This window comes from Pygoscelis adeliae, unplaced genomic scaffold, assembly GCF_000699105.1.
Source record: "Pygoscelis adeliae isolate BGI_AS28 unplaced genomic scaffold, ASM69910v1 Scaffold382, whole genome shotgun sequence".
Taxonomy (NCBI): Eukaryota; Metazoa; Chordata; class Aves; order Sphenisciformes; family Spheniscidae; genus Pygoscelis; species Pygoscelis adeliae.
This window is the reverse complement of record NW_008824288.1, coordinates 134,657-147,556: the sequence shown is the minus strand read 5'-3', so window position 1 is coordinate 147,556 and position 12,900 is coordinate 134,657. Positions and strand designations below refer to the sequence as shown.

Genomic DNA, 12,900 nt, shown 5'->3' with positions numbered 1-12,900 from the left:
CACCTTTTATGGCATGTGTATGAAAAATATTGCAATCCTTTTTCAGAGAACAATAAGCCCCCAAAGGCAGATGCTGGTCCAGATAAAGAATTAACTCTTCCTGTGGACAGCACCACTCTAGATGGCAGCAAGAGCTCAGATGACCAGAAGATAATCTCCTTTCTTTGGGAAAAAACACGGTGTGTATCATCTTCCAGACTGTTCTTATGCAAGTATCTAGGTCTTTGATTTAAAACAAGACACAACCCCACATACCTCCCTTGTTTTAAATCCTGGTCACGTTGGGCCTGACAAGCTTTACCAGTGACTAGAATGAGACAAGGATTTATGTGTAATTGGAGAGAGGTGGAATTTTGTTTGAGCATTAGGAATATCTTTGCCTTCACCTCTAGGCCTGATTCCCATTCTCAGTGTGGTTGTGGCATGTAAAGGAGACTGGCCATGTTCGAAACACAGCAGTGTGGTGTGGTCTTGGCCATATGAAGAGACTGACTGTTGTAATGAAATAACAGTAGGGCCTTCTAACTTGATCCTTTTGCAGTATGTTTGAATGAGGCAGTGTTCTTCTCTTCTCGTTGTCATGCTTCCCTTCAGACTCTAAATTCCCTGAAGTGCTTTAGGGAATTCAGGAAAAAGCCTATGAGCAGCTTGCAGTATGTTTTTCTGTTTGCTAATGCAAAGTCTGTGCAAAGCTTTTATAAATGAAGGAAATATTTTTGCTCTATACCTTTTCTTAAAAAAATTGGCTTATTGTGCAGTTCATGAGCCAATTTTGCTGAAAGTACCACTTTTTGTAAACCCTACTTAAATGCTGGTATCAGTGCTCCCCTGGTTTAAAAGTAACCAAAACACTAAACCACCAGAAATTATGTTTTTTGTTCTGAATGTTGCACTTACTTTTTGGATCATCTTGCTGTAACTGGAGAAAATAATTTTCCTTTTTGTCATGGACTTTGTATTTCCAGGCAACTGTCTGTTTGCATAAACTCTGCTTGAGCTTGAGCCTCCTGTTTGGTGTGAGGCTAGCTCCCATGGCCTGTGCAAAGTTTAAACTGATCCTCTTGCGCTTTGGTTAGGGGCCCAGATGGTGTCAAGCTGGAGAATGCCAACAGCAGCATTGCCACTGTAACAGGCCTTCAAGTTGGGACATACGAGTTTACTCTGACAGTTAAAGATGAGAGGAACCTGCAGAGCCAAAGCTCCGTCAACGTCATTGTCAAAGAAGGTATGTCCAGCCATACGCTGAGCTGCCTGAGATGCAGGTTATCTCTAAGCAGTTCAGCAAAACCTGTGTTCAGAGGCACACTAAGAGTAAGGAATGGGTGAAGAATAATGTGGAGAGCGCTGAAATGGCCTTCTCTAAGTCAGGGGTCTACCCTTTTCTGGAGGAACAGTATCTTCAGCTGAATCCCGCAGTGTATAATTTCCCTTCTCCCCCAGGGTTAGAGATTTCTGGGTTACAGTGGAGAACTAATGCAGTAGTTTTTAATTGGGCTTTACCAGATTTTTCTCTAACTGCTTTCTTTCTGTTTGCTTAGAGATAAACAAGCCGCCAGTTGCAAAGATTGCTGGTAATGTTGTCATCACCTTGCCCACAAATACAGCTGAGTTGGATGGATCAAAGTCCTCTGATGATAAGGGAATTGTCAGCTACTTGTGGACCCGGGACGAGGGGAGCCCTGCAGCTGGGGTGAGGTTTCTGTTTTAAATGGCAGTCTGCAGCATCACAAAAGTCAGTGAAAAGTAGCGTTGACAGCTCCTGAGGAAATGTAAAGCTGGTTGTTGCACCTGTTACCTTTTAGTGATATCCTTAAGTATGATGATATATCATGCTAGTTTGATCCTTTGTTTCCTGATACTTATTTTGCTCTGCCTTCAGGAAGTCTTAAATAATTCAGACCATCATCCTGTCCTTCTCCTGTCCAATCTGGTAGAAGGGACCTACACATTCCACCTCAGAGTAACAGATGCTAAAGGAGAGAGTGATGTGGAAAGGACCACAGTGGAAGTCAAACCTGGTGAGTCTGGGGTTTGTGCTGTACCACATTTGCCTACAGCGCACTAGCAAGCCCTGTGTTTGTCTGGATACAGTGTACTGAAATTAAAACGTGCAGTCTAGTCCAGCTCAGAACTGTAAAAGGTCAAAAGTTTTGGGGGATGTGATTGTATTTTCATGTGGTTCTTGGAGGCTGACTCTTACTGCTTGCCATTACCTGTAAAGGAAAGACTTCTGTCCCTTCCTACAGTGAGATTCTGGAATTTTGTGCTCAAAGCAGAAACGTTCTGGAAAAATACTAGAAACTTGACTTGTACCCAGACTGTCAAATAGAAGTTCTAAAGATCTGTATTATCTACATTCTCTCTAGATCCTAGGAAAAATAACCTTGTGGAGATAATTTTGGATGTTAACGTCAGCCAGCTGACTGAGAGGCAGAAGGGTATGTTCATCCGACAAATAGGCGTTCTGCTGGGCGTCCTCGACTCGGACATTACTGTGCAGAAGATCCAGCCATACACCGAACAAAGGTAGGGTTCGTCTGTGAACGTACATGGAGAGGGATTGCTTGAGGATTTAGTAAACCAAGGGGTTTTTTCTCTTGGGAAGCAGATTGGGCAATCGGAACATGTGGAGACATTGCTTAAAATTTATATTCCTGCTTGCTCGGGTCAGAGAAGGTGTGTTGCCAAGCAGGTCTTGGGTATCTTTCCCCTCTGGAGAGAGTGCATTGTCCTCAAAAGCTGTTTGCTGCTGCTAATATCTTTGCCCCCCAAATCTGTAAAATAGGAACTAATCTGATTTGGTTTTGAAAATTGTGAAGACTATCTGAAGGATGTTCTACAGCTGTGACTTATAACTGGACAAATAATGGTACAGGAGTAGTTTGGTGAAACACTGATGCCACACCAGAGGTGGTGGTGTAGCGATCCCCTTAGCAGTAGCCCTGCACGCCAACTTTGTAGTTGTACCTTAGCTTTACTGCCTACACAACTGCTTCAATTTAATGTAAAATAAAATGTTGAAAACCAGTGTAATTTTTGTTTGAAGAGATAAGGAAAACTTGGGTTTGATTGCTATTTAGCTTACAATAAACTACAGCTGGTCTCTTCTAAACAAGTGGAAGTTTGCTTCCTGGGCTGGGCTGTAGGCCAGGGTCGTGTTGTTTGCCTGGACAATGTTGCTCAGCTCCAAGTACAGAAACCAGCAAGTCATACAAGGGATGGTTTGGCCCAGCTGGATCCTGGCCATGCTGCTTTGATATGAAAGTACCTGATGGAGTTCAGCTTTCCACCTCTGCACAAATGGCTGGTCTGGGAAATTCACTGTTCTGCAGAAAACTTCAGCGACTGGTGCTGTAGCATTGTCACAGCAACAGCTGCACATATCTCCGTACTAACAGCAGTCCGTCGTTACCGTAGGTGTGTTTGAGGATGCCTTAACATGCATGTGAGTGGCATGGCAACAAGCTTGTCAAGGGCAGAGTGGTAATCTGTTGAAATAAGTACAATATTGCACTTAATTTTTACTGAAAGTGGAGTAGTTTTAAGATAAAACAGTGAAAAATATTTAAGGGACATGCTTAAAGTCATGCAGCAAGTCAGCAATAAATCTGCAGTTATACTTTAGACTTTCCTGAGTTCAGTAATGTATCGATTCCTTCGTGTCCACGTTGCCCGCTGTAGCAGTAAAATCAGAATTCATTGTCCGTGCAAACCTAAAGAGCTCAGAACAGAAGAGCCAGCACTTTCTGTTGTAGTATTACCTTTCTATCTCTGCCATGACCAAGCCAGTTGCGACTGTTCTTCACCGAGTAAGGCAAGTAAGGGATTCTTGTAATTAATGCTTCATCTCTTTATATGTTTGTGAAGTAGACAAAAGAGTGGGAAGTGTTAGAAAAGAGCAGAGATTATTTTCTGACAGATGGCTTTAAGATCCCATTTTTGCCTCAACTATCTAAGTAACTTGTACTGTTTAAAAAATACCTTTTTCCCCCAGCTGCTGTTCTTTCACATACTCTGAGGGCTTCACTAATATCCTGTTGACTCATAGGCTCACTGGTAATAATAAATCTGAAACATTCATGCATCCTTTTGTGAATCTGAAGGATACACAGGGCTCTGTAAGGCTAGCAAGCCTAAGGAAGCAAGTTCGTCTATCATAACGTTAATGCAATAAAAGGTGCAGAATACGGTATCCTCTACACCTGTGCTTTTTTCTGGCTATAACACTTCACGCATTCAAACTAAGCTTTGCGAAAAATTGTAAACCTTCATTGTCTTCTCTGTTGCTGGAGCTCTGTGCCGAGCAGTTAAATGAGCCCCCAAGTTCCACATGTAGTAAGGTCTAAGGATCCCACAGTGAGGGAGGAGATTATGAAAATGGCAGGACCTTAAAGTTTGGGGATTTGCGTACTTAGTGTGAACATGCAAAGATGTGCTTGATGATGTTTGAAACTAGATTTGACAAAACCATTAGCAAACTCAAGAACAGTCCAGCCCTAGCTTTGAAAATATGGATGAATTAGGTGTCCCAAAGGGTTTCTACTGTATGACCAGATCTAACGTTATTGCTTCCACGATGGAGACAGACGTCTGATCTTCAAATAAATTTGGGATTCTGAATAAGTCCCTCTAATGACAGACTGGGGAGAATGCCTCTCTGCCTGATGTTTGGAAAAGCAGCAGATAATAATTTTTGTCTGACTTCCAGCACGAAGATGGTGTTTTTTGTACAGAACCAGCCACCCCATCAGATATTCAAAGGACGAGAGGTAGCCTGGACGCTAAAAAACGAACTACGGAAACAACAGTCGGACTTCCTCATCTTCCGGGCATTAGAAATTAACACAGTCAGTAAGTAAGAGTCACTGTCTTACGTTGTTAGTGAAGTGGGACTTCATAGTTTGGCATGAGGCCTAGGTGCTTACATTTGCGCTTCTTACTGCTTGCGATTATGGCTAAGCTAAGAGGATGAACTACCGAGTAACAAGGTTCAAGTTAGAGCCTACGGGGGTTGGCTGTATTGAACTGTACTGTCCCATTTTTGCCTTGCGTGTGAGTCATTTAGTTCACCTTGCTGGTTTTGGTCCCTAGCATGTCAGCTGAACTGCTCTGAGCATGGACGCTGTGACTCCTTCACCAAGCGTTGCGTCTGTGACCCCTTCTGGATGGAGAACTTCGTCAGGGTGCAGATGGGAGACGGCGAAAGCAACTGTGGTACGTGCAGCCTCCCTGGGATTGTTCACCTTTGGAAAGCAAACGGTGTTTGAAACCCAGGGCAGGCAGAGTACCAGCTACCTGCTTTCTCCCAGTATCTCTGACGTGATGCTCACACAAGGAGATAGTCCCTGCCCTGGCCTCACGACACGTTACCTTCTAGGCAGCCGATACTTGATAGGGAAGCGACTCCTCTTCACACCCTCTCGGTGAACACTCAATAAGAGTTGAGTCCATTCAAGAGGTGTATAAATTACACCTCTTTTCTGTCGTGCCCCTACAGAGGGTTTTCTGCCACAGGAGAGCAAATTTTATAAATCAACACACGTTGAAAAATGCCCTTGTACAGTGAGTCCGCACACTGGATCTCAAGCCTCTGGCTTCCGTAGGTGAGTTAGTGGTGCTGTCAGTGATGGATGCTAGCCTTTAATTCTGCAGAGTCAGGCTTTTCTTTTTCTTTCTCAAGAATAGTCATCTAAAGCGCACACTGTCAACTGTATGGGGTGCAAAAATGTCTTTATCTCTGGGGTGTTTTGCTTTCAGAGTGGAGTGTGCTGTATGTGATCATTGCATCTTTCGTCATTGTGGTTGCCTTTGGAATCTTACCCTGGATGGTGATCTGCTGCTGCAAGAGGTGGGACTGAGGCCATAACCCCCGCTGTATCAGTGCTTCAGAGCCAAGTAGCTGCATTAGGAGGTGAAAGATTCAAACCAATCGCCCCAGCAGGTCATCTGTTTAGCCCTGGGATATTAGTTTTTGTCACTTAGTGTTTCAAGTGAAACGTTGAAGTCTTAGAGCTCTGGGTTCAGTTAAGAAGCAAGATTTGGATTAGCCTAAAATGTGCAACTAAAGCAATGTTTTTAATGTTTTGCTTTCTGATATGTACATAATCTGAAATAAGCAAGTGCTCTAGCTTTGAAGATCAGAGTTGGTTTTTTTTCTTCTGGCTTTTTTAGAAATGGCCTGCTTCTTAATTCCTTTTCTTCCCCTTTAGACGAAAAGGAAAATCCAAAAGAAAAAGCAAATACAAGATTTTGGATGCAACGGATCAAGAAAGCCTGGAGTTAAAACCAAATCCCAAAGCAGGTAAAACATGAGAGGGAAGAGCTCAGCGTTTCCAGAATGCTGACTGAGAACACTCGTCCTCAGTGGACTAAAAATCACAGAGTGAAACAAACGTGATGTTAGGCACTGACAGACGAGTCTCAGAAGATCTAAGAGCTTGTTTCAGATCTGTATACAGGGTATTTAGTCAAGTTCGCTTACTCTTTGGTTTAGAAATTGGGGCTGAAACTGGCCTGGTCCCGATGTCTCCACTTTGTATCACAGAAGTAGTAAGTGGATGCGTGTAAGAGACCGGCCTGATCCAGGAAGCCCAAAACTGTGTCTTGACTATAACTTCTCTTGCTCTAAAGTTTTCCACTGGGTTCTCGTAGTTCACTTCTTGCCAATATGCAATTCCTTGGACTTGCTCTACAGCAAAGCATGAATTCAGTGTCACTAAGCATTTCGCTAAACTGATTGACTTTGGCCAGTAAGCAAAGGGACACCTGAAAGCAACCTGAAGATACTCATGGACTGGAGAGAGCGATGTTTATTTCTGCCCCCATATTCTCCCACCCCAAATTACTTGTTCATAAATTTATTCATTCTTGTCCTTGAGAGCATCAGGCTCTGAAAGTTTCACATTTTAGCTCATACTCTAATTTTTCCAGGAAGCAGATGCTTATCTTAGGGGGGAGACCCATGAAGTCCTCAGTGCTCCGTGTGGCTGCAGGCCCGTCAGCCCATGCCAGAAAGGCAGTCATTTGTCTTCAGTGTTCTTAGCCAGCACTTTCCTGTCTACATTGCTGTCCTCGGGAGTGCTTGTCAGGTGTTTTGCAAAGATCGCTGAGTTATTTCAGGCTGGAGCGTTTTTGCTGCGATTGTATCTGATACCTGAACCAAACCACTAACTCACCAGGAAAGGAGGGAGATGTGGGAAAGTACGTGCAAAGCACAGCCCCACCAAGGCATGTCAGCTGCTGAAATATATGTTTCAAATATGAGTGATTGTCCCGTTTCTGTTAAGAGGAGGGGTTATTTTAACTGTGCGTAGAAAATAGTCCCTGATCCTTGTTTGCTAGTGGAAAATAACTGCTCGTCCTAGTATTATCCCATTTAGTGGTGTTCCAGCAAAGTGAACAGTGCCTAACAGCAGCATTGGAGAGCATTGCAGCGGCAGAGCTGATCAGACAATTCCTCTGAGAACCGGGCCGTCCCAACTGCACAAATATGGATACCCTCAGAGAAAAACCATGTGTGTTTTCCTCCCTCAGCACCCAACTCTGCTTTAATCTGACCATCTGTCACCTCACACAGAAGAGCCCCACTGTTAAATAAAGGGCTCATTGTTCTGCAGTCTGTAGCAAATGTGCCTCAACTGTTTGCTCTCTGGTAACTAAACTCATCTTGCTTCTTCCGAGGCTGGCTGCTGACTAAAGTCTTTTTGCCTGCTAGGTATGTCCAGGGAGCATTCTGCTAACAGAGGAAATGTTGCATTTCTCCATTAAGGAAAGGCTAAACTTAAATATTTCCTCTGCTGACAATATCAGTAAATGTCTCTCTCCTGTCCTTGTGCATTAATCTAAATTCAGCCTGCTAATTTATCTCTCTTCCCTTGCAGGCAAGAGAAATGAGAGTAGGGAGGGTAGTAAGAACACAGCGATCTTCCCTCGCACACCTGCATATTCTCTTTACTACAGCCGTTAGCCCTCAGAGAGCTTTCTAGGCAATGCCCCAAGCAAGGTCAGGAAGACAAAGCTTCCACGTATACTCACAGCCCCTTCTGGTAACGTAATTTGCTTTCCTGCCTGTTTGTTGTGCGTTGCACTATCTCGAAGTGTCTTTGTGACCTCTGTCATGCCAAAGTATCTGAAACAGGATCGCTTTGGCTTCAGCATTTGAGGAAGTAAGTGTCAGACACAGGGAAGTCTGATTAGGCTGGCCCTTTGACATGACAGGAAAAGGAGACTTAAAGGGGGAATGGAGTACGGTGAGGTTGTTGACCAGTATTAAAAGTATTTTTAACCTCAGAATCTCTCTCCTTCAAAGGTGGCAGACAGAAAGCCCAGGTCCTCAACACTAGCCTGATGCACTCTGAGTCTGAACTGGACAGCGATGAAGCCATCTTCACGTGGCCCGACCGTGAAAAAGGGAAACTGCTCCGTAGCCAGAATGGCTCCTTGCGCAATGGACAAGTGATGCTCAAACCCAAGAACCAGAGGGAGGAAATCCTATAGCTCCCCTCAGGCGGCCTTTTGCTGGAGCTCAGTGGGAAAGGCCGTCCCTGTCCTAGAAGGGCCTTTGGAGGCCAGTTTGATTAGGACAATGCTGCTAACTCGTTTCATAGAAAATAACTTTGGTTTTGTGGGTTTCTTTTCATTCAGTTAAAACTGGTTGTACTTGAACTTGCAATTCAAGGGAAATCAAAGGGAGGAGATGGCAACTGTGAACCCCAGGCGAAGCATCAGGAAAGGACAGAGCTGGCATCTGGAGAGCAGCAGGACAGAACCACTTGGAGCAACTGTGAATGCGTAGGACCCTCCTAGCCCACCTCAGACTGCAGTGGAGGAAACACCCATGGACTTCCAGCTCACTTGCCTCAGGAGCTCCTGGGAGAAGGAAGGTCAAGGCTGTGCTTTGAGCTGTGCTCTGAGCTCCCTTCAGGCTCCGGTAGCCTACCACAGGCTACTTTTGCTGTCGAACAGCTTGCTTCTCTTTTACTTCCATCTTCCCTAATGGTTTAAGCACTATTTCAGTTTAGACTTGTCCTTTCACATGCACTTAGCTGCTTTTGGAGTGTAGAGGAGGGGGAATCTAAACACTACGGTCACATTCCATCAGCTTGCAGGTAGGAGAGGGTTTTGTAGCTGTTCTAAATTACTGTCAGGCTCTTCTTACTGGGAGTGTTGATGACATGGTGCCTGTTCAGATGTGAAAAGCTGACCTGTCTGCGGTAATTGGCTGGGCTAGGAGACCCCCTCCTGCAGCAAGCTCTCCTGCTGGGTACCAGAGCCAGGAGGGAACACCCACCTTTGGTACCTCTGTCTAACGTCTGGCTTAATTCCAAAGCTGTGAGATGTTCAGTGGCCCCAGCACCTCCTGTTGGTCACCAAGCAGTCCGTGAGTCTGGACATTAACCATATCTCAGTTATGAAACGCTATATACTGTGGGTTTTTTCTTTTTTCCTTAAAATTTGCACAACCTAGGCAAATGGGGGGTGATATCTTCAGTCCCCGGCAGCTGGCTGCTCCCTCTGGCTGGCAGCTTAGTGACCTCATGTTGTTATGGCTGAAGAGCCCTGCGTGCTCCTAACGCAGTGCGAAGTACGCGCTTGGTGTCCTTTAGTTGGTGGAAAGGGGAACTCTCGGTACCCGAGGACATCGCATGGTGAGTGCCAGCAGCAAGTGGCCGTGTGTCTCTGCTGCCTGGGCTCTGGGAGGAAGGTGTGTGGTGGTCCTTTTCCATACCCGCTCCTTTATCTCACTGTGCTGCTTTCGTGAGTTGCACCCCAGTCCTCGGGCAGAAATCGGCCTCTTGCTGGCATGAAGGATGCCACTGCTCCTCTGTGGATGGGTGGGCAGTTTATTGCCTTTCTTTGTGTTTAACTTAAAAACTGGAAACTTGTTTCATTGGCTTTTTTTTTTTTTTTTTAGCTATGAAAGCCAAAAGGCTTTAACTTCCTCGGTTGTATTTATATTGCTGCACTACTGATTTGTGTTGAGCTAGATGAAGATTAAACACTATTGAATGCGAGGGAATGTTCCCTCGCTGAATGTAGTCATGGCTGCTGCTAAGTTTATTTTTCTGGGCAATCAGCTGTCTTCCTCAGGCACCAGCACTGGAGCCTGCTGCTCTCCCGAGTACCGAGGCATTAGCCTCGTGCCCTCCCGACTCTGCCAGGCACGGGGCTTGCCTCTCGCTTGCCTGCGTCACGGCACAGGCCACCCTCCAGCTTGTCTGTCTCGTGCGCAGCTGGTGCTCCGAGCCAGGCTTCCCCTTCCCGGGCTGCTCCTGCACCCGCTCTCCCAACGGCTCCTTCCCTCCAAGCCCGCCTGGGACCACACACGGGGATGGCCGACACCGGGATGCTCCCCGTGGCGTGCCTCAAAGGGGCACAGCCCAGTGCTGGCTGCAGCCACTGTTGCGAGCTGTACGACAGCCAGACACTTAACTCTTGGGTAACGTCACCTTCTGATGCGTTTCCCTTCATTTGGATGCAAGATGAACAAACTACGAGGAAAATGAGGTTTTGAAGCTGCAGGGATTGATCAGATGTGGTCCTGGGACTGTGCCTGAAAGCGTTTTGTGCTGTTAGAGGAGAGCTGTTGGACTCTCGCCGATTCTGGTCCTTGGGGCTTGTGCTTTTTGAGCCTCTTGCTCCTGCCCGTCCCAGGGAAGTCCTCCCTGCAGTGGATCGGGGCTGGGTGCAGTGGCGGGGCGTTCGTTGGTGCAGAGGTCGGTACCCCTCACAGGAGATGCAGAGCGTGCTTTCAAGCAAGCCTGGCTTCTTGTTACAGAAGAGGGAAGAATTAAAATCTGTGCAGCTGTTATCGCCAACACCTTTGTTTAGCTGAGGTTATTTTCTTCGTCCTTACATTTCACCGTGGGGTAACAAACGTTTGGGTTGGGGTGCTTTAGTCAGCTGGCAGCACTGCCCGCTACGGCTAGATTTTGCAGTGGGCTGTGGCGTTCCCTCCACGCTGAGCGGGTCAGTTAGGATGGCTTCCTCGCTCGTTAGTCATTTGTCATCGCCGAGTGCGGGTTTGTGACAGAGCACAGCGCAAGCTCCCGTTAGACTTCTGTCTCCCATTAGTATTCCCTGGCTGTGCAGCCCTCTTCCTCGCTCCACGTGTTAACCCTCGGTGCCGCTGAGCCCTCACCTTTGCGGGGCTGCAAGAAACGGACACACAGCAACCGCACCCTGGCCTCGTGGGAGCACGAGGGCCTGTGAAGCTGTCGGAGGCGAGGAGACCCTCCCAGGCTGAAGGCAGTAACTTCTGGCCCAGCGTAGGAACTCCCTGACCCAGGGGACGGGGCGGACTGTCTGCTTTAGAGCGCCGTTAACGCAGACCTCTCCCAAGCTGTCTGCACGTAGAGCAAACGCGTTATTTTGAAATCCCTTGCCACCCTCTCCTCCTCTGCCGTGGCATCACTAATATCGCTGCTGTTTTGTTACCCGAGCACCATGAGCGGGGCTGACCTTGCTCGGGAAGGTCTCTGCATTGCTATGCATTATGATTTCACAATTAGAGACACTGGCTACGAGTTACCCATGTGTGGAAGTTAAAAGCTGAGACATCTGTTAGATGAACCATCAGCTTCACTTGATTTTGTTTTCTTCTTTACCGTATTCAAACACTGGTTAAGGCGTTTGAGGCAAATGTTGCGATCTAGTCATAAAATAGTTTGCTCTTAAATCTTTTCTTCATTCTTCTGTGTAGCAGGGGCTGCCCAACCTGTCTGAACTTTGGTTTAACAATGTTTGTTGATTGCAGTGTTACTTGGATCAAGACTAAAAGTAATTTTTTTTAAACAAGATGTTTCTTGCAAATAAACAGGGAAGATGTTTTGCTGCTGCTCAGCTTCCTTCTTTCTCCAGTTTCAGCTGTGGGACAGTTCCTAATAACACCACTGTGCTCTTTGTGTAAGAATTGGAAGTCCTCCCTCGTTCCTCTCGCCCAGTGCCCGGCAGCGGGGTCTCAGCCGGTGCTGCTGGACAAGGGACTGCCTTTGCTCCAGCCACTGTAGCGTGCCGTGGGGCTCTATTGCCAGCGCAGCTAATGGGGCTGCCAAGAGCTTGCTTGACAGACGGCCAAGTCCGCTCCTTGCTCAGTGACCAGTGCAGCAGCCTCTACGTGTTGATCGCTGTGCTTTGCGTAGGGAGCAGGAGATGCTGAGCCTCATGCTACAGCCCCCGCGCTTGTGTTTTGATCCCTGGTTTGTTTATCTGCTCCTGCTTTAGCACAACCAAAATTCGCTGCTGCTACCTGAAGTTGACTTTCAGCCTAAGCCTCCGACGGCTCTTGCCCCTGGTCTCCTGCTGACCCGGTACGGAGTCCCCTGGGCCTGCCCCGGGCTGTTCCCTGACAGCCAAGGCAGGGCCCGACTGTTGATTTCACTGGAAAGCAAAATAGCAGCAGCGTCGGGGCTCGAGCTGCACACACTCCTAATGGAGCAGAGGAACATTTATTAATTAGTGGAGTCCTTGAAGGAGATTAAGAAGGCTGCCCAGCTGTCACTGTGGCTGGCTGCTGTAGGGAACGCACTTCAGCACCACCACAGCCAGAAGGGACCTGACAGCACCACGGGACACAGATTTTTTCAGAGGGGGGAGGAGACTCACCTTCAGAGCTGCCCTTCTGTCTGTGTGCATCTCACGTGGTCCATGGGTTGTGCTGGAGCCCTTGGAGTTCACGCTGCTCAATGTCACCTAAGGACATGAGAAGCCAAATCTCCCGGGCTCCCTAGCCCACTGCCTCTGCCCACAAGCGTGGCAGCAGCTGCCTTCAAAATAAAGCCCCCCCAACCCTCTCCAGACATCAAATGGCTCCCGACGCTGTAGCACACCTCTGCCTGGCACCAGGGCAGGTGTAGCCCTACTGTCTCCCAGCAGGAACCTGCCTGGGAGCAGCCCCTGTCT

The 12,900-nt window shown here is 47.1% G+C and overlaps 1 protein-coding gene across 2 annotated transcripts in view; it reads left to right on the top strand.

Moving 5' to 3' along the window:
* KIAA0319L (KIAA0319-like ortholog) overlaps positions 1–11,836 on the top strand; it is a 33,868-nt gene extending 22,032 nt beyond the window's left edge. Inside the window, exons 11-21 of one of the 2 annotated variants that reach the window (XM_009318732.1) lie at positions 47–179; positions 1,077–1,225; positions 1,539–1,690; positions 1,880–2,018; positions 2,367–2,526; positions 4,709–4,851; positions 5,092–5,214; positions 5,758–5,848; positions 6,210–6,301; positions 6,494–6,549; positions 8,309–8,439. In XM_009318732.1, the coding sequence (XP_009317007.1) occupies positions 47–179; positions 1,077–1,225; positions 1,539–1,690; positions 1,880–2,018; positions 2,367–2,526; positions 4,709–4,851; positions 5,092–5,214; positions 5,758–5,848; positions 6,210–6,301; positions 6,494–6,549; positions 8,309–8,347 (1,277 nt within the window). In that variant the 3' untranslated portion in view covers positions 8,348–8,439. Of the gene's footprint in view, positions 1–46; positions 180–1,076; positions 1,226–1,538; positions 1,691–1,879; positions 2,019–2,366; positions 2,527–4,708; positions 4,852–5,091; positions 5,215–5,757; positions 5,849–6,209; positions 6,302–6,493; positions 6,550–8,308 lie in introns of both variants that reach the window. The other variant, XM_009318731.1, reaches the window with a different exon arrangement.
* Positions 11,837–12,900: the final 1,064 nt, after the last annotated feature.